The sequence below is a fragment of the Oncorhynchus gorbuscha genome, linkage group LG07 (assembly GCF_021184085.1).
Source record: "Oncorhynchus gorbuscha isolate QuinsamMale2020 ecotype Even-year linkage group LG07, OgorEven_v1.0, whole genome shotgun sequence".
In the NCBI taxonomy this organism is placed as follows: Eukaryota; Metazoa; Chordata; class Actinopteri; order Salmoniformes; family Salmonidae; genus Oncorhynchus; species Oncorhynchus gorbuscha.
Window position 1 is genome coordinate 32973249 of NC_060179.1, and position 25128 is coordinate 32998376.

The following is a 25128-nucleotide window of genomic DNA, read 5'->3' on the forward strand; positions in this document are numbered from 1 at the left end:
AGTGTGGTCTACAGCTTACATAAGATACTCTACCTCAGACGAGCATTACCTTGAGACTTTAATATTAGACATCACGCACCCGCTGTTATTGACAAATACACAATCTTACAAGACGTAGCTTCTCTGTCCTGCCGATGGTTGGAAAATCCCGCCAGCTCTGTTATCCGTGTTGTCGTTCAGCCACGACTCTGTGAAATTGGTAGGATCGTCTTGATCGTTTATCATCCATTTTGTTTTCCAATGATTGCATGTTGGCCAATATAACGGATGGTAGTGGGGGTTTACTCACTCGCCTACAAATTCTTAGAAATCTCACAAATCTTAGAATTCTCACAAATCACAGAGATTTGTGCCTGTTCCCGAGGAAAGCAGTATTTCCTTCGCTTTGGACTCGTTAAATAAAAAATCTTTGTCCAGTTCGAGGTGAGTAATTACTGTTCTGATGTCCAGAAGTTATTTTCGGTCATACAAGATGGTAGCAGCAACGATATGTACAAAACAAGTTAATAGCACACTTGGTTAGTAGCCCGTAAAACGGCAGCCATCCATTCCTGCGACATTCTCAACGACTAATAATCATTGCTTGCGTTACTGCCCTTTATCTTTCATCAGCGAGAAATAATACTTAAATAAAATGAAATATACACTTACTGTAGCAGTTTTGCACAGATGCATACAGCTATGGGTGCCTCCATCTGACGAAAATACACTTCTACATTTCCCGAGTTACTCTTACCCACAGGTGTTCGGAACATGCTAGATAGCTAATTAGCACAGGTGGTCGCCTCCTGTCTTCCTTCTGTTTTCCGTAAACAAGCTTTGTAAGATGGAGATATGGCCGTGTGGGAACACTAACCTACATAAGGGACGCCGATGGCATTTCCCGTATGATTGATGAGGATCTCCATATTCCAAATATACGGTCCCTTACTAGACGTCCGCAAATGTTTTTAAAATAGGCCGACGGCCTCAGGCCATGCCCCTAGATAGCTAATTAGCACAGGTGGTCGCCTCCTGTCTTCCTTCTGTTTTCCGTAAACAAGCTTTGTAAGATGGAGATATGGCCGTGTGGGAACACTAACCCTATAAAAGTGTGTCAATTTAACTTTAAAAAAAAAAAAGATTTCCAACAGATATGAAAGATAAGGTCCTTATGCTTCCAATACCGAACATCAAGTGATGGGTGTTAATATTCAGAACTAGCGTCGGGGCTCTAGACAACACTTCCCCATGCAGAAGTCGACTTCCTCCAATGACTCTATGTTTAATGGAACTGAGAGTCATGATCAAGGGCTTGGTGTAACATGACCGTTTTTAAACCTTTTTGCAAGATTGCATGCTATTTCACTTTACTGCACTCAGTTTTGGGCTTGTCCTCTGACATTAGGCTATACTAGTACAGTAGTACTCCAACTGTGAAGCCCATAACTCAATAACTCATGCACAAAATATAGGCCTAAAATAGATTTTAGGCAGAGACTTTGTCACAACGTGTGTTCATGAATGGAGCTTGGCGATTATATACAAAATGGATACGGTTGTAATTTAGACTAAACAATATTCACAACACTAAGAAACAATATGACTATAATGAGCTTATGATCTGAATATGATGTAGGTTTTTATGAGAGAACCTGGTAAGAGAGTATTTGAGGTGGTACATTTTGAAGTGCTTTCTCCTGTTTGGGACCAACTGAACATGACCCAGGAAAGATACAGTGACTGCAGCCTATGAGAACAACATTTCTACTATACGGGCCTTGCAGAGTCAGGCCTAGTGTAAATATTGTAGAACATAGGCATCTGCTTATCGTAAACATGCCGTGTAAGAATGTAGCCTATTGCCCGGCCTTGCTCATGAGAATGATAATTTAAGCTTCATTAAATAATCTTGTCTAGACTAGCTGTAGACATCCGTGGAGAGTAGAATAATACCTAGCTTTGTAAACCGAGTCAGCGTAGCTCCTTTTATCTGGCTAACTTGGTTGATCTCTTCTCTTAAAGTGATCTTGAGAGTGATTTGCTGGAGGAGGATTGGCTGACCGCCAAAAAGGTAAGACAAAGAACTCTCCCTGGCTTCTGTTTGTGATTCATAGATGCCTCTGCCATGCTAACCTATTATGCATGCCGTTATTAATGTAGCCTACCAGCTGTAGGATTGGTGATATAGCCTAGATCCCATAGACTTCACAGTGACGTGGGATTTTGCAGTAGTCTTTTGAAAGGGGGCTCCAACACAGGGGTGTTTATTGATGTGAACCAGGAGGAAGTACAGTGGGCAAAATAAAGTACCTTAACCTGCCCAGATTGCCTTCACCACTTGGGAATAAAGCATACTTTTGGACTGGAGGAGGCCCCCCCCATGTTTATTTAAACTCACAATTTTATTGATTCAAATATTTACTTAATCTGTTAGATTAGCAATCCGATTTGAACATGCGTAGGCCTACACATTCAATCATAATGTAACTTTTGGTTGATATTCGGGGAGTTGTGTTATAGTCGACCTTGCCATTTTAAAGCCTGGGCTTGCAGGGAATAAACAACATGAGCTAAAACATACTGATCCGTTTCTGGCTTGTTTTTCTTGTTCTTTTAGGATCCCTCAGAAGCGTCAGATGAGGAATTGAACGATGACCTTCTACAAAGCGATGAAGAAGATCTAAACATGTAAGTAAATTGTATCCACGTTGTCTGATCATGCTATTTGCGTTTCCATACTTAGTCTTTAGACACTTGATGTGCCAATTTTTGAGCGACAGTGTCCTTTGTTTATAATTATGTTTTTTTGCCTTTCAGTGGCCAGGGCGTTAGCCTCAATGCTACTCTATGCGAATTTGACCAGCAGGTGAACCCCATAGACTACCCAGAAAAAGGAGATATAGAGGGGGGCTACCAACAAGAGGGGGGAGAGTACATGGGCGAGTACAGCCTGCCCAATGACATGGAGATACCAGACGGCCAAATGGAAAACTCAGGAGAACAGGCTGGGGGCGACGGAGTGTTAGACATTCAAATCAATGAGCCTCTAGACGATGAATTTCAAGTGAGTCCTTGTCTCCCCTCTTTCTATTTTACTCCATTGCATCTTGAAACGATACCTTAAATTTATTTCCCTGTCTCAGGTTTTAGGGGGCACGTATCAAATATATTCAGGGGACGCTAAAGGGGATGTGCGTTGGATAGGGGTTAAAGGTGTGGGGGGGGATTCATTATCACTCTCCGCCAGTTGATTTCTCCTTTTGTTGACAAAGTTGGTGTTGACATCTTGTTTGGCAGTAGGTAGGTAATGCTCTGGAGTCTGTCGGCTGTGACGCCTGGTGCCATTGAGCCCTGTATATTTGTCTGGCTTAGGCCACTTTGTGCGAGGAAGACGCGCTGCCAATCGGCCGAGGTTAACGCGGGGGTGCTTTTATATCGGGAGCTCGACTCTGATAAAGTCGCACGTTGATGGAAAGATTGACCTTCCTAAGGACAACATACAGTCCTGAAGTGTGATGAAATGATTGATGCGATTTCCTCTAGTTATTTCCCAAGCCCCAAAGACGAGTGAAGAGGGGAAAAGATAAGACTCGTCTGTTATAGTCCTATTTCCTAAGGTGTGATGCCTGACAAAAGAAGCATTCACTTTCCTTTCCTTTTTTTTACACACTGAAGATAAAACCTTTGATATTCTAAGTAGGGTTGCATGGTTCTACTTCATACTTACATTGAAAAACCCCAGTGAGTACGCAGAGCACGTTTGTGTGTAATAACTATGTTTACAAGGTCACTCAACTGCCCGGGCTTAAATACTTCTGTTTGCGGTGGTATTCAGAGGTAACATGTGGAACAGTTTTAAAGGATTAATTCCTTTCTGTTCCCTCGGGACAGTCTGTCCGTCTATCCTTCTGCTGCAACAGGTATTTGTCTGCAATATTATGTTTTGGGTTGGCAGGTTAATGGTGCAGAACACCAAACACTGTCCTGCGACCTACACACTGACCTCATTTGACAGTCATGAATCACCTAGTGGCTTCTCACTGGAAGTATGTTTTGAAATGAGTGTAATTACGTGAGTTGTGACCACATGGTATATCAAGTACACGTTGGAGAGCCAATACTTTCTAAAAATTATTAACAGAATTATCATATAACTGGAATCCTGGGTTTCGGCACCGTGAAACTGTAGTCAGCTTCCTGTGTGGGATGTTCCTCCTGGCATTGAGTCGTGAACTTCTAGAGTGGGCCATTAAAGCAGTAGCTAGCGTGATGATATTTTCACCATCACTGATCCAGAGGTCGTTTCTATTTCCCCCCCCACACATTTCTGTATATCATGTCAAACATTTACATCTCATAGAATTTCAAATGCCGTCAGGAATTGGTAACAAAGCCTTCTCCCACTGTTATGTTAATTCAAGAGGCTCCCCCTTTTTAACCCCCCATAACAGTTCAATGTTTTCTCCTTTTATGCTCGCTGTTAATATTTTCATTAAAAGGAAACGCGGCAGTATTTTTGGTTCAAGCGTTATTCCTTTCACATTTCCATGGGGATAAAGTTAGGCTAAACCCACACAGGCTGTAATCTCAGGCCAGTGTTAATATCCTGCTAGCATTGATAGTAAATATGAGCCATAATAGGATGGTAGAATGTACAATACATCTATGACACTTAGCCTATTTTGAATATTGACTCTGGATCTCTACTTGTTGTTGTAGGCGGATGATTACTCACCAAGCTATGGAGGTGGAGAAAAGCAGGAGGAGCAGGCAGCGCAACAGGAAGCCCCAGAGGAGGAGGAGGTCTCTCAGCTCGCAGACACAGAGGTAGGAACAGAACGGGTCTCCTTCACTCACTGGCTGCGTCCTAAATGGCACCCTCTTCCCTCTATATTCCCTATACAGGACTTTACATTTTAGCCAGTTGTCCTTTGGACAAGTAGGACTTTATAATATTTTTATTTCTAACTTGTCCAAAAGCTGAAGTCGCTTGTCCCCCAAAATAATTTGTGGTCTGTAACACCATTTTTACATCATTGTATGATGCAAGAAACTACTTTACAGAATAAAATGCGTTACTATCTTTTTTACCATAGAGAAACAGAAAAATGTAGGTTACACTATTTGATTCTTATATTCAAACTCGTCTCAAAATAAAACACTGCCCTTTTAAGGCTTTCCTGGATGGGACCCCCAAAAATATGTCTACGGTTCAAAACGGACTCTGGGACGACAGATCTGAAATTCATACAATCACTGCACATAAACTCAGCAAATAAAGAAACATCCTCTCACTGTCAACTGCGTTTTATTTTAAGCAAACTTAACATGTGTAAGTATTTGTATGAACATAACCAAATTCAACAACTAAGACCAAAACTGAACAAGTTCCACAGACATGTGACTAACAGAAATGGAATAATGTGTCCCTGGACAAAGGGGGAGTCAAAATCAAAAGTAACTGTCAGTATCTGATGTGGCCACCAGCTGCTTTAAGTACTGCAGTGCATCTCCTCCTCATGGACTGCACCAGATTTGCCAGTTCTTGCTGTGAGATGTTACCCCACTCTTCCACCAAGGCACCTGCAAGTTCCCGGACATTTCTGGGGGGGGAATGGCCCTAGCCCTCACCCTCTGATCCAACAGGTCCCAGATATGCTCAATGGGATTGAGATCCGGGCTCTTCGATGGCCATGGCAGACCACTGACATTCCTGTCTTGCAGGAAATCACTCACAGAACGACAATGCCATACTGCTCATGCTGGAGGGTCATGTCATGATGACCCTGCGGGTAGGGTACGACATGAGGGAGGAGGAAGTCTTCCCTGAAATGCACAGAGTTGAGTTTGCCTGCAATGACAACAAGCTCAGTCCGATGATGCTGTGACACACCGCCCCAGACCATGACGGACCCTCCACCTCAAACGATTCCGCTCCAGAGTACAGGCCTCGGTGTAACGCTCATTGCTTTGACGATAAATGCGAATCTGACCATCACCCCTGGTGAGACACAACCGCGACTCGTCTGTGAAGAGCACTTTTTGCCAGTCCTGCCTGGTTTGTGCCCATAGGCGACGTTGTTGCCGGCGATGTCTGGTGAGGACCTCACAGTACAGGCATTGCAATTCATTGCCCTGGCCACACTTGCAGCATGCCTAAGGCACGTTCACGCAGGGACCCTGGGCATCTTTCTTTTGGTGTTTTTCAGAGGTAGTAGAAAGGCTTCTTTAGTGTCCTAAATTTTCATAACTGTGACCTTAATTGCCTACCGTCTGTAAGCTGTTAGTGTCTTAACTACAGTTCCACAGGTGCATGTTCAGTAATTGTTTATGGTTCATTGAACAAGCATGGGAAATGGTTTTTAAACCCTTTACAATGAAGATCTATGAAGTTATTTGGATTTTTACAAATTCTTTGAAAGACAGGGTCTTGAAAAAGGGCTGTTTCTTTTTTCTGCTGAGTTTATGTGAAAAAATATCAATGATGCTGATGCAACAGATCAGACCATTGAGCTTCAAATGTTGCTAAAGTTTAATTTATTCATATTATAAGCTCAACAATACACATATGGCTGTAAGCTTGGCGAACGTTCCAACATGCAATTAGCGGAAACGCACTTATCAAAAGTGCTCCGCACGCATGAGTGGTTTCATGTGACAGAGATGAAAATATCTGTTAGAAATTAAGAGGAGAGACCTACAGATGCATCAATTAGTGTTGTTTACTGATATGACAAGGATTATGCCTTTGGCTGCTGGACAATAAAATGTTGATTTGAAAACTAATATGGCATGGGAAAAATGCTAGTTTCAATGGCATATTAAGTGTTTTATAAAATAATTCCCTCAATTTCTATGGTCATATTTTGGCTAGGCTACTTTGAAACAATGTACAGTGCCTTCCAGAAAGTATTCATTCCCCTTGACTTATCCCACATTTTGTTGTTACAGCTTGGATTAAAAAATAAATAAAACATCCATCTACACACACTACCCCATAATGACACTAACATTTTTGTATAATTTACATAAGTATTCACACGTCTTTAAGAGCTTTGCACACCTGGATTGTCTAATATTTGCCCATTTATTATTTTTAAAATTCTTCAATATCTGTCAAATTGTTTGTTCGTTATTAGACAACCATTTTCAATCCTTGCCATAGATTTTCATGTAGATTTAAGTCAAACTGATAATCGACCATATTCACTGTCTTCTGTAAGTGTAGATTTGGTCTTGTGTTTTAGTTATTGTTCCAGTGTCTGGTGGAAAGCAGACTGAACCAATTTGTTTCGCCTGTGCTTAGCTCTATTACATTTCTTTTGTTATCCTGAAATTCCCAAGTCCATAACAATTACAAGCATACCCATATCATGATGCAGCCACCACTATGCTTGAAAATATGGCGTGGTACTCCGTTACGTTTGGGGCAGATCCAACAACACGCATAACACTTTGTATTCAAGACAAAAAGTGAATTGCTTTGCCACATTTTTAGCAGTATTACTTTAGTACCTTGTTTCAAAGAGGATGCGTATTTTGGAAAAATTATATTATGTATAGGCTTCCTAATTTTCACGCTCTAGCTTAGTGTTGTGGAGTAACTACAATGTTGATCCACCCTCAGTTTTCTCCTATCACAGGCATTAAACTGTTTTAAAGTCACCATTGGTCTCGTGATGAAATCGTTCAGTGGTTATCTTCGGAAGGACCCCAGTATCTTTTGTAGTGACTGGGTAATGTTCATTAGGGAAGCGGGACGCCTATCTGCTTGGATTTTCTTCGGATTTTCGACCTGCCATATCAGTCTCAGACATTATTTTAACAGTTTTAGAAACTTCAAAGTGTTTTCTATCCAATGCTACCAATTATAAGCATATCCTGGCTTCTGGGCCTGAGTAACAGGTAGTTTACTTTGGGAACGTCAATCAGGTGGAAATTCAGGCCCTATCTCAGCTATTCTTGCACACAGTGAGTCCATGCAATGTATTATGTAAGTTGTTCAGCAAAGTGTTACTCCTGAAATTATTACGTCTTGCCATAACAAACGGGTTGAATACTTATTGACTCAAGACATTTCAGCTTTTTATTTGTAATAATGTTTAAAAAAAAAATATATTAAAAAATCCACTTTGGGTTAATGTGTGTCGGCAAGTGACAAAAACATTTTATATTCAGGCTGTAACACAACTAAATGTGGAAAAAGTCGAGGGGTGTGAATACTTTCTGAAGAAAGACGTGCTTCATAAACTGTCCAGTTTTAAAACAATGAAGTTTATTGTTGAATCATTTTCTAAATGCGGACCGCCTCCGCTCAGATTCAAGGTGGGTGATGTGTGGTCCGCAACAGGCACTGTCCTTCACTCTCTGGTCTTGTGACCATTTAGATGTTAATTATCCTTCATTATATTTGTTAAACATGATTATTTATGTACATGGGAAAAAAGATTTGAATATTATTTCAATGTTTGCATCTCTGATCCAATTATTGGCTTCTCTGATCTAATAATTGTTAGATTGTTATGTTTTTAAAGATTTTTTAAATATATATTAAATCTATATATATATATATATATATATATATAAAATCTATATTCTTGTCCGACTATTTATTTAAACTTGTACCTGGACAAGAGGACAAGCGTTAATGTTGATCCCTGTTATATAGTGCACAACTAAGAGACTCTGGTCAAAAGTAGTGCACTATATAGGGAATAGGGTGCCATTTGGGTCACAGACACTGACCAATAAGTCAAAGCCCCTCTCTCTCCGATGCCTCTTTGGTGCCTTGCATTGAGTCGAAGGCTGCAATTCTGCTATGGACAATGTATAATTTATGCAAATGTTGTTTGTAGCTTATTCTATACTTTAGACTTTTTGTGAAGCACTGTGAAATCTGATAATGCGCCAGATGTTCAAGTAAGACATGGTTGCAGTTTGTAGGCCTGCAAGAACACTATCCGTATGCTGTACAGGTAACTGCCAAAAAATAAGGGACCACCAACATAGTGTCTTAACTGCGCGTTGGGCCAGAACCACTTCAGTGCACCTTGGCATAGATTGTCTGGAATTCTATTGGAGGGATACGATTAGTGTTGCATGGTGTATTTAAAAAAATAAAAATAAAAAATACATTTTTCCTTTTATGCACAATCAGTTAAGAACACATTCTTATTTCCAATGATGGCCTAGGAACAGTGGGTTAACTGCCTTGTTCAGAGGCAGAACAACATTTTTACCTTGTCAGCTCGGGGATTCGATCTTGCAACCTGTCGGTTACTAGTCCAACTCTCTAACCACTAGGCTACTTACTGCCCCGGTTTCACGGTACCAAAAGGTCATGATACTTTTGACACCAATATATTGTTTTATACTGTAGTACCGTTTCATATGATACTGCCATATTTTTCCATCCCTACTGATCTAAAGATCCTGCTGGTGCATGTTTATAAATTGAGTTGAATTCAAGCAATAGCCACTAGTCTCTTGTATGCGCAGGGCCATTAATATCCACTTCACTCATGTGTATATCACATGTGGCAGCTGTTATCAGTCCTGTAATCATTCCTCACTCACCTGCTTCTCTCTGTCTGCTCTTCATGCGCATCTATTCCTCCATCAGCTTTTAAAAATATACACTGAACAAAAATATAAACGCAGATTTGACTGAGACCCAGTTCATATAAGGAAATCAGTGGATTAGTCCCTAATTTATGGATTTCACATGACTGGGAATACAGATATGCATCTGGTCATAGATACCTTTTAATAATAAGGTAGGGGCGTGGATCAGAACCAGTCAGTATCTGGTGTGACCACCATTTGCATCTTGCAATGCAATGTCTCCTTCACGTAGAGTTGATCAGGCTGTTTTGATTGGCCTGTGAAATGTTGTCCCACTCCTCTTCAATGGCTGTGCGAAGTTGCTGGATATTGGCAGAAGTGGAACACTGTCGTATACGTGTTGTCCTTCTGTAGCTCAGTTGGTAGAGCATGGCGCTTGTAACGCCAGGGTAGTGGGTTCGATCCCCGGGACCACCCATACGTAGAATGTATGCACACATGACTGTAAGTCGCTTTGGATAAAAGCGCCTGCTAAATGGCATATTATTATTATTATTACGTCGATCCAGAGCATCCTAGTCATGCTCATTGGGTAAGTATGCAGGCCGTCGAAGAACTGTGACATTTTCTGCTTCCAGGAATTGTGTACAGATCCTTGTGACATAGGGCCGTGCATTATCATGCTGAGAGGTGATGGCGGCAGATGAATGGCACAATGGTCCTCAGGATCTCCTCATCACGGTATTTCTGTGCATTCAAATTGCCATCGATAAAATGCAATTGTGTTCGTTGTCCATAGCTTATGCCTGCCCATACCATAACTCCATCACCACCATAGGAACTCTGTTCACAACATCCTTGAAGAGCACACTTCTCCAATGGCCATTGAAGTTGAGTGTTTGCCCAATGAAGTACTTTTATGACCCCAAACTGCAGTCGTCGAGCACACAGTTGAGCTTCCCTGAGACCGTTTCTGACCGTTTGCATAAATTCATTGTTTGAAGACCCACAGTTTCATCAGCTGTTCGGGTGGCTAGTCTCAGATGATCCCGCAGGTGAAGAAGCTGGATGTGGAGGTCCTGGGATGGCGTGGTTACTTGTGGTCTGTTGTTGGATGTACTGCCAAATTCTCTAAAAAGATTGTGGTGGCAGTTTATGGTAGAGAAATTAACATTAAATTCTCTGGCACAGCTATGGTGGACATTCCTGCAGTCAGCATGCCAATTGCACGCTCCCTCAACTTGAGACATCTGTGGCATTGTTGTGACAAAACTGCATGTTTTTAGAGAGCTTTTTATTGTCCCCAGCATAAAGTACACCTGTGTAATGATCATGACGTTTAATCAGCTTCTTGATATGCCACATCTGTCAGGTGGATGGATTATCTTTATGCACAAAATTTGAGAGGGATGCTTTGTGTGCTTATGAAATCTTTCTGGGATCTTTTATTTTAGCTCATGAAACATGGAACTGACACCTTTTTTATATTTTTGTTCAGTGTAATTTAACCTTGATGGTGAGCGGGATGCAGACCCAGATGAGTCTACGGTTGTTAGATTTGTACATTTGTTACATTGGAGCTGAGCACACAGCCAGCGATGTTGATGCATTGTATCATTTCATCACCTGTTATAAGCAAGAGCAAAGGTCAGTCTGAGTAGACTTTGCAAGATCACCTTCATGCGGCCTCTGAGTGCCAGAGGGAAAAATGGACAGCCATGCTTGCAGATTAACAGCAAAGAAAACTAGTATAAACAGTATGACCCATATTACTAGAGATGCCTTTTTTTATCGGGATAAAATCATTTAAAATCATTTCACAAACCATGTTGTGTCCCGTTTTTTGAACTAATCCCCGGTCGCTGATTATTGGTTTGATAACAAATGACGTTTTTCTATCATGTTACCTAGCTAGCTAACAACCTGGTAACTTGACAGTAGGTTTGGGCAAATTTCATTGGCACAGGAAGATGCGCTTCAAAGGTAGGATTCATATTGGCCTAATGTAAGCCTAAACTATATCAATAATCTGTTTATTTCTGGTGCTCCTTAAATTTTGTTCGGTGCCTAACCTTTTAAAAGTTGGGAGCAGTGTTTGTGGGAGAGCGAGAGAGTGGTGTGAGTTTGAGAGCATGAGGAGACTGTGTGTGTGTGTGGGGGAGGGAGGGTGTGTCAACTTGAGTAAAGGTTTCATGCCGTTTTTAGTTTTGAACCTTTATTTAACTAGGCAAGTTTCACCCTTACTGCCACAATGACATGCATGTACAGTCGGGCAAAAAAGTATTTAGTCAGCCACCAATTGTGCAAGTTCTCCCACTTAAAAAGATGAGAGGCCTGTAATTTTCATCATAGGTACACTTCAACTATGACAGACAAAATGAGAAAAAAAATCCAGAAAATCACATTGTAGGATTTTTAAATAAATGTATTTGCAAATTATGTTGGAAAATAAGCATTTTGTCACCTACAAACAAGCAAGATTTCTGTCTCTCACAGACCTGTAACTTCTTCTTTAAGAGGATGCTCTGTCCTCCACTCGTTACCTGTATTAATGGCACCTGTTTGAACTTGTTATCAGTATAAAAGACACCTGTCCACAACCTCAAACAGTCACACTCCAAACTCCACTATGGCCAAGACCAAAGAGCTGTCAAAGGACACCAGAAACAAAATGGTAGACCTGCACCAGGCTGAGAAGACTAAAATCTGCAATAGGTAAGTAGCTTGGTTTAAAGAAATCAACTGTGGGAGCAATTATTAGGAAATGGAAGACATACAAGACCACTGATAATCTCCCTCGATCTGGGCCTCCACGCATGATCTCACCCCGTGGGGTCAAAATGATCACAAGAACGGTGAGCAAAAATCTCAGAACCACACGGGGAGACCTAGTGAATGACCTGCAGAGAGCTGGGACCAAAGTAACAAAGCCTACCACCAGTAACACACTACGCCACCAGGAACTCAAATACTGCAGTGCCAGACCTGTCCCCCTGCTTAAGCCAGTACATGTCCAGGCCCGTCTGAAGTTTGCTAGAGAGCATTTGGATGATCCAGAAGAAGATAGGGAGAATGTCATATGGTCAGATTAAACCAAAATGTAACTTTTTGGTAAAAACTCAACTCGATGTGTTTGGAGGACAAAGAATGCTGAGTTGCGTCCAAAGAACACCATACCTACTGTGAAGCATGGGGGTGGAAACATCATGCTTTGGGGCTGTTTTTCTGCAAAGGGACCAGGACGACTGATCCGTGTAAAGGAAAGAATGATTGGGGCCATGTATCGTGAGATTTTGAGTGAAAACCTTCCATCAGCAAGAGCATTGAAGATGAAACAGGGCTGGGTCTTTCAGCCTGACAATGATCCCAAACACACCGCCCGGGCAACGAAGGAGTGGCTTCGTAAGAAGCATTGCAAGGTCCTGGAGTGGCCTAGCCAGTCTCCAGATCTCAACCCCATAGAAAATCTTTGGAGGGAGTTGAAAGTCCATGTTGCCCAGCAACAGCCCCAAAACATCACTGCTCTAGAGGAGATCTGCATGGAGGAATGGACCAAAATATCAGGAACAGTGTGTGAAAACCTTGTGAAGACTTACAGAAAACGTTTGACCTCTGTCATTACCAACAAAGGGTATATAACAAAGTATTGAGAAACTTTTGTTATTGACCAAATACTTACTTATTTTCCATCATAATTTGCAAATAAATTAATTCCAAATCCTACAATGTGATTTTCTGGATTTTTGTCTGTCATAGTTGAAGTGTACCTATGATGAAAATTACAGGCCTCTCTCATATTTTTAAGTGGGAAAGCTTTGACAATTGGTGGCTGACTAAATACTTTTTTGCCCCACTGTATATTATGTTCCTTCCTCCAGCCAAATCCTAGGTACACCTTTGCAAATATGAGCTATCAGCTCTCTGCAGTATTCTATTATCCACTGAACAAGTTCAATTCAATGTGTTGTATTGAGTAGAAGAGTGAATTTCAGTGACAGGATTTTGTGTAGCACATGTATATGATGGGGCGAGCAGGATGCTAGGCCACATGGTACTGTGATACTACTCTGTATCGTGATACTTGGCCTGGTATTGTATCGTGACAACACTAGATGCAACACCATTCTTCCACGAGAAATTCCAGCATTTGATGTTCTGTTGATGGTGGTGGAGAACGCTGAGACGGCCATGGCATATGGTTTACAGTGTTTTCATGCTCATCAACCCATTCAGTAACCACTCCTGTCTTGTGGATAGGGACATCGTCCTCCTTTTGGGGGGGATATGGGTGGGTCCAAAATAATGACCTGCCCAGCATTTGTGTACATAAGCCTAAGCATGATGGGATGTTTAATTGTTTAATTAACTCAGGAACTACACCTGTGTGGAAGCACCTGCTTTCAATATAACATTATCGCTTTTATTTATTTAATATTATAAAAAAAAATTGTGTTCCATTATTTTGGCAGCTACCTGTATCTGATGGCTAAGATGATCCCTATATTTCTAAAGGCTGAGAATGAAGCAGAGCCAAAGGAAGAAGTGAAGGAGGAGGAAGATGAGGATGAAGAGGAAGACGACGATGGAGAGTCTGGCCGGTTGCGTTTCAAAACGGAGCGTAAAGATGTCACGTCTGGTGTTGTGCGGCTGGCGGATGCGGGAACCAAAAGACGGAACATTCCTGAAACATTAGGTACATTTATGTACAACCTTCAACTGTAATATAAACTGTAATATATTTTTGTGCTTTGTTTGGTTATGTTGTTTGGTTGAAGGGCATTTCAAGTTGAACTCCTGTACCTAAACTGTTTGGATCAAAAGAAAATGCTCAAGTGCAGCTAGAGCAAGTCTTACTGAATGGCTTGTATTTGAATGTTCTAATGTTAACCTTGTGGGGATTTGTTTTGCCCTCCAGAGCTGTCTGAAGAGGCCAAAGCAGGCCTGATGGAGTTTGAGGAGAAGGAGCGCCAGAGGAAGCAGGGCCGCTTTGGAGGCCGAGGAGGATTCAGAGGTCGAGGATTAAGAGGGAGGTTCCCCGGATTTGGTATGGGAGACTTTGGTGGAGGAAGAGGACGAATGAATGACCTGAGGCTCCCAATGGTGCCTCTACATATGGGCATGCAGGTAAATCTTATTAAAATAATCTGACACAATATAAAAGGATTATCGATCTCTTGATATTCTGTAATGTTATTTTAAATTATAGAATTGTTTACGATTAGCTTACTTGAGTGTATGTGTGCAAGACGATTTAAAGCTATGCTTACTTAACATTGTCGCAATGTTTACTTGCAAAACTAATAAGGCACAGCTATGTAGACAATTGTTTTCTTGTTCTCACATGCCATTGTGATGGCATATTGGATTTAGTTTCTCACGGCCTTTTTATTATTAGACATCTCTTGAAGCATATAATCCGTCCATTTAAGATGTTCCTCCATATACAGTTGAAGTCGTAAGTTTACTTTCACTTAGGTTGTCATTAAAGGGAGTCATTAAAACTCGTGTTTCAACCACTCCACACATTTCTTGTTAACAAACTATAGCTTTGGCAAGTCTGTTAGGACATCTACTTTGTGCATGACACAAGTCATTTTTCCAACAATGTTTATAGATAGATTATTTCACCTATAATTCACTGTATCACAATTCCAGTTGGTTAGAAGTTCACATATACTAAGTTGACTGTGCCTTTAAACTTCTTGGAAAATTCCAGAAAATGTTGTCATGGCTTTAGGAAGTATACCTGTGGATGTATTTCAAGGCCTACCTTCAAACTCAGTGCCTCTTTGCTTAACATCATGGGAAAATCAAAAGAAATCAGCGAAGAAAAACAATTGTAGACCTCCACAAGTCTGGTTCATCCTTGGGAGCAATTTACAAACACCTGAAGGTACAACGTTGATCTGTACAAACAATAGTACGCAAGTATAAACACCATGGGACCACGCAGCCGTCATACCGCTCAGGAAGGAGACTCGTTCTGCCACCTAGAGATGAACGTACCTTGGTGCGAACAGTGCAAATCAGTCCCAGAACAACAGCAAAGGACCTTGTGAAGATGCTGGAGGAAACCGGTTCAAAAGTATCTATATCCACAGTAAAAACGAGTCCTATGTCGACATAAGCTGAAAGGCAGCTCAGCAAGGAAGAAGCCAGTGCTCCAAAACCGCCATAAAAAAAGCCAGACTACGGTTTGCAACTGCACATGGGGACAAAGATTGTACTTTTTGGAGAAATGTCCTCTGGTCTGATGAAACAAAAATAGAACTGTTTGGCCATAATGACCAAAATTATGTGTGGAGGAAAAAGGGGGATGCTTGCAAGCAGAAGAACACTGTCGCAACCGTGAAGCACGGGGTGGCAGCATCATGTTGTGGGGGGGCTTTGCTGCAGGATGGACTGGTACACTTCACAAAATAGATGGCATCATGGAGGAAGGACAATTATGTGGATATATTGATGCATCATCTCAAGACATCAGTCGGGAAGTTAAAGCTTGGTCTCACAAAAGGACAATGACCCCAAGCATACTTCCAAAGTTGTGGCAAAATAGCTTAAGGACAACAAAATCAAGGTATTGGAGTGGCCATCACAAAGCCCTAACCTCAATCTTGTAGAAAATTTGTCGGCAGAACTGAAAAAGCGTGTGCAAGCAAGGAAGCCTGCTAACCTAACTCTGTTACACCAGCTCTGTCAGGAGGAATTGGCCAAAATTCACCCAACTTTTTGTGGAAGGCTACCCAAAACCGTTGACCCAAGTTAAGCAATTTAAAGGCAATGCTACCAAATACTAATTGAGTGTGTGTAAACGTGTGACCCATTGGGAATGTAATGAAATAAATAAAAGCTGAAATAAATCATTATCTCTAATATTATTCTGACATTTCACATTCTTGAAGTGGTGATCCTAACTGGCCTAAAATTGCATTTTTACTAGGATTAAATGTCAGGAATTGTGAAAAACTGAGTTTAAATGTATTTTGCTATGGTGTATGTAACTTCCGACTTCAACTGTATGCAACGCCTTGGAAGGTTGAAGGTCACTTGTTGAACGTGGAAGGAGGGATAGCTCGGTTTGATGTTTTGAACGTTATGTTTTGAAAATTATTCGAATGAAAAAGTTTGGTTACTTGTTCCCTTTTTTGGGGGGGATCCTGCAACTCAGTTAGCCTCAGTTGCTGTGACCACTATATCTGTCCAGGGATCCTGCCTACCAAAAGTTAGAATGAAGAGCTGCTTGGCGTAGTAGCTAGCCTAGCTGTTAACTTAGCTAGCAAGGTTTATTTTACAGCTTGAACACAGCCCGTGATGTAGTTATTCCTTGTGGCTGGGACTGCTATAGTGGGCATCAATATTTGACATGTTTTTATACAGTATATTATATATACATCACATGCAACTCGTAATTAAACTATGGAATTAGCCTAACATTATCTGACTCAATAAAGATCTACAAGATGCAATAAAATATACAAGCTAGCATTAGGCAATGAGTTGACGTTGATTAGCAAGAATTGGTATGAAAATGGTCTGTCAAAGGCAGATATTTAATTAACATTGTACAATGAATGGATTTATAAACAAGGTATTAAGCATTACAAGGCATTATTCTAAACATATAGATCCTAAGATTACAGAACAGGACAAAGCATGAATAAAGAGATGCTTTCTCGGCCAGGGGCCTGCAAGCCTAGGGATTGAGAATCGATCATACAACTTTCCTCCATGGTTTTGAAACAGGATGAGGGAACAGAGGCATTTAATTCCTTTTTTATTTTTTATATAAGAAATTCACCTTTTTATTCAACCAGGTAGGCCAAGTTCTCATTTACAACTGTGACCTGGCCAAGATAAAGCAAAGCAGTGCAACAAAACAACAAGTTACACAAACATACAGAAAAGAAACATAGAAAAATCTATGTAGAGTGTGTGCAAATGTAGAGAGGTAGGCAAGAAATAGGCCCTAGAGGTGAAAATAATTACAATTTAGCATTAATACTGAGTGATAGATGTGCTGATGATGATGTGCAAGTAGAGATACTGGGGTGCAAAAGGGTAAGTAATAATATGGGGATGACATTGTCGGGTGTGCTATTTACAGATTGGCTGTGTACAGGTACAGTGATCGGTAAGCTGCTCAGACAGCTGATACTTAAAGTTAGTGAGGGAGATGAGACTCCAGCTTCAGAGATTTTTGCAATTTGTTCCAGTCATTGGCAGCAGAGAACTGGAAGGAAAGACAGCCAAAATAAGTGTTGGCTTTGGGGATAACCAGTGCAATGTACCTTTTGAAGTGCCTGCTTAATGTGAGTCTGGATGGAGAGTTTACAGTCTAACCAGACACCTAGGTATTTGTTGTCCACATATTCTAGGTCAGAACCGTCCAGAGTAGTGATGCTAGTCGGGCGGGAGTGTGCGGGCAGCAATCGGTTGAAGAGCATGCACTTAGTTTTACTAGCATGTAAAAGCGGTTGGAGGCCATGGAAGGAGAGTTGTGTGGCGTTGACACTCGTTTGTAGCTTTGTTAGTACAGTGTCAAAGAAGGGCCAGATGTATACAGAATGGTGTCGTCTGTGTAGAGGTTGCTTGGAGAATCATCAGCAACAAGAGTGACATCATTGATATATACAGAGAAAAGAGTCGGCCCGAGAATTGATCCCCGTGGCACTGCCAGAGGTCTGGCACACAGAACTCTGTCTGAGATGTAGTTGGTGAACCAAGGGAGGCAGTCATTTTAGAAGCCAAGGCTATTGAGTCTGCTGAAAAGAATGTGGCAATTGACAGTCGAAAGCCTTGGCCAGGTCGATGAAGACTGCTGCACAATACTGCTCACCTTGTCTTCTCCGGACAAGCTTTTTTCCGGATGCCCCAAAGAATCGGAAAGGGAATTCATCAGAGAAAATTACTTTACCCCAGTCCTCAGCAGTTCAATCCCTGCAGAATATCAGTTTGTCGAGGGGGGTCTATAACAAGCGGTAAAGGTGTGGGACTTGTTTCAGGAAAGGTGTATTTTTAACAGTAGAAGCTCGAATTGTTTGGGCACAGACCTGGATAGTATGACGGAACTCTGCAGTAGATTGCAACTCTGTCCCCTTTGGAAATTCTATGTTGCGAAATGTTATAGTTAGGGATGGAAATTTCAGGAATTTTGGTGGCCTTCCTAAGCCAGGATTCAGACACGGCTAGGACATCTGGGTTGGTGGAGTGTGCTAAAGCAGTGAATAAAACAAACTTGGGGAGGAGGCTTCTAATGTTAACATGCATGAAACCAATGCTTTTACGGTTACAGAAGTCAACAAATGAGAGCGCCTGGGGAATGGGAGTGATGCTGGGGGCTGCAGGACTTGGGTTAACCTCTATATCACCAGAGGAACAAAGGAGGAGTAGGATAAGAGTACAGCTAAAGGCTAAAAGAACTGGTCGTCTAGTGCGCTCGGAACAGGGAGTAACAGTGGCAAGTTTCTGGGCGTGGAAGAATAGATTCAAGGCATAATGTACAGACAAGGGTATGGTAGGATGTGAGTACAGTGGAGGTAAGCCTAGCCATTGAGTGACGATAAGAGGTTTTGTCTCTAGAGGCACCATTTAAGCCAGGTGCTTTTTTTCGCGAATGTGCTTGTTAAAACATCAACCGTTTGGCGAAGTAGGCTGTAATTCAATGATAAATTAACAGGCACCGCATCGATTATATGCAACGCAGGACAAGCTAGATAAACTAGTAATATCATCAACCATGTGTAGTTAACTATTGATTATGTTCAGATCGTTTTTTATAAGATAAGTTTAATGCTAGCTAGCACCTTACCGTGACTCCTTGCTGCACTCACGTAACAGGTAAGCCTGCCACACAGTCTCCTCGTGGAGTGCAAAGTAATCGGCCATAATCGATGTCCAAAAATGCAGATTACCGATTTGTTATGAAAACTTGAAATTGGCCCTAATTAATCGGCCATTCCGATTAATCGGTCGACCTCTAATATGTAGTAATGAAAGACTAAAATTGCTGTTTTGAATTTGGTCAAGTTTAGTGTGGGAGCGGTGGAAAAACTATTATCCATAAATAATGATAAGCCACCAGGTATAGAAAACCTTAATGGGAAACTATTGAGAATGATAGCTGACTTTATTCCCACCCCTATTTACTTTTGCCTTGCAAAACTATTCATCCCCTTTGGCGTTTGTCCTATTTTGTTGCATTACAACCTGTAATATACATTTATTTTTATTTGGATGTCATGTAAAGGACATACACAAAATAGTCCAATTTGGTGAAGTGAAATTTAAAAAATGGTTTCAAAACCAGAAATGTGGTATGTGCATATGTATTCACCCCCTTTGCTATAAAGCCCCTAAATAAGATATGGGCAACAACTTACCTTCAGAAGTCACATAATTAGTTAAATTAAGTCCACCTGTGTGCAATCTAAGTGTCACATGATCTCAGTGTATACAGTGCCTTGCGAAAGTATTCGGCCCCCTTGAACTTTGCGACCTTTTGCCACATTTCAGGCTTCAAACATAAAGGTATAAAACTATTTTTTTGTGAAGAATCAACAACAAGTGGGACACAATCATGAAGTGGACATTTATTGGATATAACTTTTTTAACAAATCAAAAACTGAAAAATTGGGTGTGCAAAATTATTCAGCCCCTTTACTTTCAGTGCAGCAAACTCTCTCCAGAAGTTCAGTGAGGATCTCTAAATGATCCAATGTTGACCTAAATGACTAATGATGATAAATACAATCCACCTGTGTGTAATCAAGTCTCCGTATAAATGCACCTGCACTGTGATAGTCCCAGAGGTCCGTTAAAAGCGCAGAGAGCATCATGAAGAACAAGGAACACACCAGGCAGGTCCGAGATACTGTTGTGAAGAAGTTTAAAGCCGGATTTGGATACAAAAAGATTTCCCAAGCTTTAAACATCCCAAGGAGCACTGTGCAAGCGATAATATTGAAATGGAAGGAGTATCAGACCACTGCAAATCTACCAAGACCTGGCCGTCCCTCTAAACTTTCAGCTCATACAAGGAGAAGACTGATCAGAGATGCAGCCAAGAGGCCCATGATCACTCTGGATGAACTGCAGAGATCTACAGCTGAGGTGGGAGACTCTGTCCATAGGACAACAATCAGTCGTATATTGCACAAATCTGGCCTTTATGGAAGAGTGGCAAGAAGAAAGCCATTTCTTAAAGATATCCATAAAACGTGTTGTTTAAAGTTTGCCACAAGCCACCTGGGAGACACACCAAACATGTGGAAGAAGGTGCTCTGGTCAGATGAAACCAAAATTGAACTTTTTGGCAACAATGCAAAACGTTATGTTTGGCGTAAAAGCAACACAGCTCATCACCCTGAACCCATCATCCCCACTGTCAAACATGGTGGTGGCAGCATCATGGTTTGGGCCTGCTTTTCTTCAGCAGGGACAGGGAAGATGGTTAAAATTGATGGGAAGATGGATGGAGCCAAATACAGGACCATTCTGGAAGAAAACCTGATGGAGTCTGCAAAAGACCTGAGACTGGGACGGAGATTTGTCTTCCAACAAGACAACGATCCAAAACATAAAGCAAAATCTACAATGGAATGGTTCAAAAATAAACATATCCAGGTGTTAGAATGGCCAAGTCAAAGTCCAGACCTGAATCCAATCGAGAATCTGTGGAAAGAACTGAAAACTGCTGTTCACAAATGCTCTCCATCCAACCTCACTGAGCTCGAGCTGTTTTGCAAGGAGGAATGGGAAAAAATTCAGTCTCTCGATGTGCAAAACTGATAGAGACATACCCCAAGCGACTTACAGCTGTAATCGCAGCAAAAGGTGGCCCTACAAAGTATTAACTTAAGGGGGCTGAATAATTTTGCACGCCCAATTTTTCAGTTTTCGATTTGTTAAAAAAGTTTGAAATATCCAATAAATGTCGTTCCACTTCATGATTGTGTCCCACTTGTTGTTGATTCTTCACAAAAGAATACAGTTTTATATCTTTATGTTTGAAGCCTGAAATGTGGCAAAAGGTCGCAAAGTTCAAGGGGGCCGAATACTTTCGCATGGCACTGTATATACACCTGTTCTGAAAGGGCCCAACCCTGGTTTATGGATTAACATTTAAATGTCTTGGAATGGCCTACTCAAAGCCCAGAACTCAATCCAATTGAGAATCTGTGGTATGATTTAAAGATTGCTGTACACCAGTTTTGCCTTGAAGAATTTATAAGCCAAGCTTATAGAGACGTACCCCAAGAGACCTGCAGCTGTAAGTGCTGCAATAGGTGGCTCTACATAGTATTGACTTTGGGGCTGGTGAATAGTTATGCATGTTCAAGTTTTCTGTTCTTTTGTCTTATTTCTTGTTTTTCACACAAAAATATTTAGCATCTTCAAAGTGGTAGGCATGTTGTGGAAATCAAATGATACAATCCCCCCCAAAAAAATCTATTTTAATTCTAGGTTGTAAGGCAACAAAATAAGAAAAATGCCAAGGAGGGTGAATACTTTCGCAGGCCACTGTATATATTTAACCAAAGCCTAAAGGAGTGTGTGTCCACAGGTGTGGAATGAAGCTAAAATAATTCCACTACCTAAAAATAGTAAAGCATCCATTGCTGGTTCTAACAGCTGCACAATTAGTTTGCTATCTGTTCTTAGTAAATTGATGGAGAGAATTGTGTTTGCCCAAATAAGTTAACTACTGACTTTCAGCATGCATATAGGGCACTCAACAGTACTGCACTGATTCAGATGACTGATTTGGTTAAAATAAATAGATAATAACATGATAGTTGGAGCTGTATTGTTAGATTTCAGTGCAGCCTTTGATGTTATTGATCATAAATTGTTAGTGACAACTAAACTCACTTGCTATGGCTATACATTGCCTGCCATCACATGGTTGGAGAGTTATTTATCCAATAGAACCTGGATTTTGTTCTTCAATGGAAGCTTCTCTAATATCAGATATGTACAGTGCGTTGTCCCTCTGGGCACTTCCCTTTAGCTGTTAATTTTCTCTATTTTTACAAATTGTTTTACACAAAGCTTTCCTGAAAAAAAGTATAAATGCCACATGTAATGTGTTGGTTTCATGAGATTAAATAAAATAAATGTTCCATACACTCACAACAAGCTTATTTGTCTCAAATTTTGTGCAGAAATTTGTTTACATCCCTGTTGGTGAGCATTTCTCCTTTGCCAAGATAATCCACTTGACAAGTGTGGCATATCAAAAAGCTAATTAAACAGCATTATCATTACACAGGTGCACCATGTGTTGGGGACAATAAAAGACTATTCTAAAATGTATAGTTTTGTCACAACACAATGCCACAGATGTCTCAAGCCTTTGAGGGAGCTTGCAATTGGCATGCTGACTACAGGATTGTCCACCACACCTGTTTCCAGATAATTTTATGTTAATTTCTCTACTATAAACCCCCTTCAACTGCGTTTTTAGAGAATTTGGCAGTAAGTCCAACCAGCCTCATAACCGCAGACCACTTTTAACCACACCATCCCAGGACTTCCACATCTGGCTTCTTCACTTGCGGGATCGTCTGAGACCAGCCACCCGGACAGCTGATGAAACTGTGGGTTTGCACAACCAAATAATTTCTGCACAAACTTTCACAAACCATACCAGGGGGTCTTGACCTGACAGCAGTTCGGCGTTGTAACGGACTTCAGTGGGCAAATGCTCACCTTCGATGGCCGCTGATGAATCCCGGTTTCAACTGTAAACATCAGTATGGCGTTGTGTGGGTGAGAGGTTTGCTGATGTCAATGTTGTGAACAGAACCTCACCGCCACCATGGGGCAATGGTATGGGCAGGCATAAGCTACGGAAAACAAACCCATTTGTATTTTATCAATGACAATTTGAATGCAAAGATACCGTGATGAGATCCTGACGCCCATTATCGTGCCATTCATCCAACGCCATCACCTCATGTTTGTTTGATAATGTATAGCCCCATGTGGCAAGGATATGTACATTTACATTTAAGTCATTTAGCAGACACTCTTATCCAGCGCGACTTACAAATTGGTGCATTCACCTTATGACATCCAGTGGAACAGCCACTTTACAATAGTGCATCTAAATATTTTAAGGGGGGAAGGGGGGGTGAGAAGGATTACTTTAAGGAATACCTAGGATAGGATAAAGAGGTGGGGTTTCAGGTGTCTCCGGAAGGTGGTGATTGACTCCGCTGTCCTGGCGTCGTGAGGGAGTTTGTTCCACCATTGGGGAGCCAGAGCAGCGAACAGTTTTGACTGGACTGAGCGGGAACTGTACTTCCTCAGTGGTAGGGAGGCGAGCAGGCCAGAGGTGGATGAACGCAGTGCCCTTATTTGGGTGTAGGGCCTGATCAGAGCCTGGAGGTACTGAGGTGCCGTTCCCCTCACAGCTCCGTAGGCAAGCACCAATGGTCTTGTAGCGGATGCGAGCTTCAACTGGAAGCCAGTGGAGAGAGCGGAGGAGCGGGGTGACGTGAGAGAACTTGGGAAGGTTGAACACTAGACGGGCTGCGGCGTTCTGGATGAGTTGTAGGGGTTTAATGGCACAGGCAGGGAGCCCAGCCAACAGCGAGTTGCAGTAATCCAGACGGGAGATGACAAGTGCCTGGATTAGGACCTGCGCCGCTTCCTGTGTGAGGCAGGGTCGTACTCTGCGGATGTTGTAGAGCATGAACCTACAGGAACGGGCCACCGCCTTGATGTTAGTTGAGAACGACAGGGTGTTGTCCAGGATCACGCCAAGGTTCTTAGCGCTCTGGAAGGAGGACACAATGGAGTTGTCAACCGTGATGGCGAGATCATGGAACGGGCAGTCCTTCCCCGGGAGGAAGAGCAGCTCCGTCTTGCCGAAGTTCAGCTTGAGGTGGTGATCCGTCATCCACACTGATATGTCTGCCAGATATGCAGAGATGCGATTCACCACCTGGTCATCAGAAGGGGGAAAGTGTGTACACTTCCTGGAAGCCAAAAATGTCCCAGTTCTTCCATGGCCTGCATACTCACCAGACATGTCACCCGTCGAGCATGTTTGGGATGCTCTGGATCGACGTGTACGACAGAATTCTCTAATTCCGGCCAATATCCAGCAATTTTGCATCGGCATTGAAGAGTGGATTAGGATTAAATCCATAGATTAGGGACTAATTTATTTCAATATAACTATAAATTTAATTTATATGTAACTCAGTAAAATCTTTGAAATTGTTGCATATTGCATTTATTTTTGTTCTGTGTAGGACTGACTACTGAACTCACTGACATTATTAATAAGGAATTAGTCAGTATCACAATGGGTGATTTTAATAATAAATACTTCTAAAACCAAAAGCATTGTATTTGGTTCAAAACATTCTCTAAGACCTAAACCTCAATTGGACTTGTATATAAAGGGAGTGACCATTGAGGAAGTTAAACTTCTTTGTAGAACATTGGATGGTCAGTTATCATGGGCAAGTCATATTGACAAAGGTTTTGTAAAGATGAGGGGTATATCTGTTATAATTTTTGACACATTAACTGTTTATTGTTCAGGCTCTGGTCTTGTTCAATCTTGA

At 41.5% G+C, this 25128-nt stretch overlaps 1 protein-coding gene across 3 annotated transcripts in view; it reads left to right on the plus strand.

Annotated features, from left to right (window-relative positions):
• The window catches only part of LOC124039816 (RNA-binding protein 33-like), a 52910-nt gene that overhangs the window by 3526 nt on the left and 24256 nt on the right, over positions 1-25128 (plus strand). For all 3 annotated transcript variants that reach the window (XM_046356229.1, XM_046356232.1, XM_046356231.1), the window contains exons 3-8: positions 2005-2053; positions 2600-2670; positions 2800-3046; positions 4702-4809; positions 14059-14239; positions 14462-14670. In XM_046356229.1, the coding sequence (XP_046212185.1) occupies positions 2005-2053; positions 2600-2670; positions 2800-3046; positions 4702-4809; positions 14059-14239; positions 14462-14670 (865 nt within the window). The remainder of the gene's footprint in view (positions 1-2004; positions 2054-2599; positions 2671-2799; positions 3047-4701; positions 4810-14058; positions 14240-14461; positions 14671-25128) is intronic.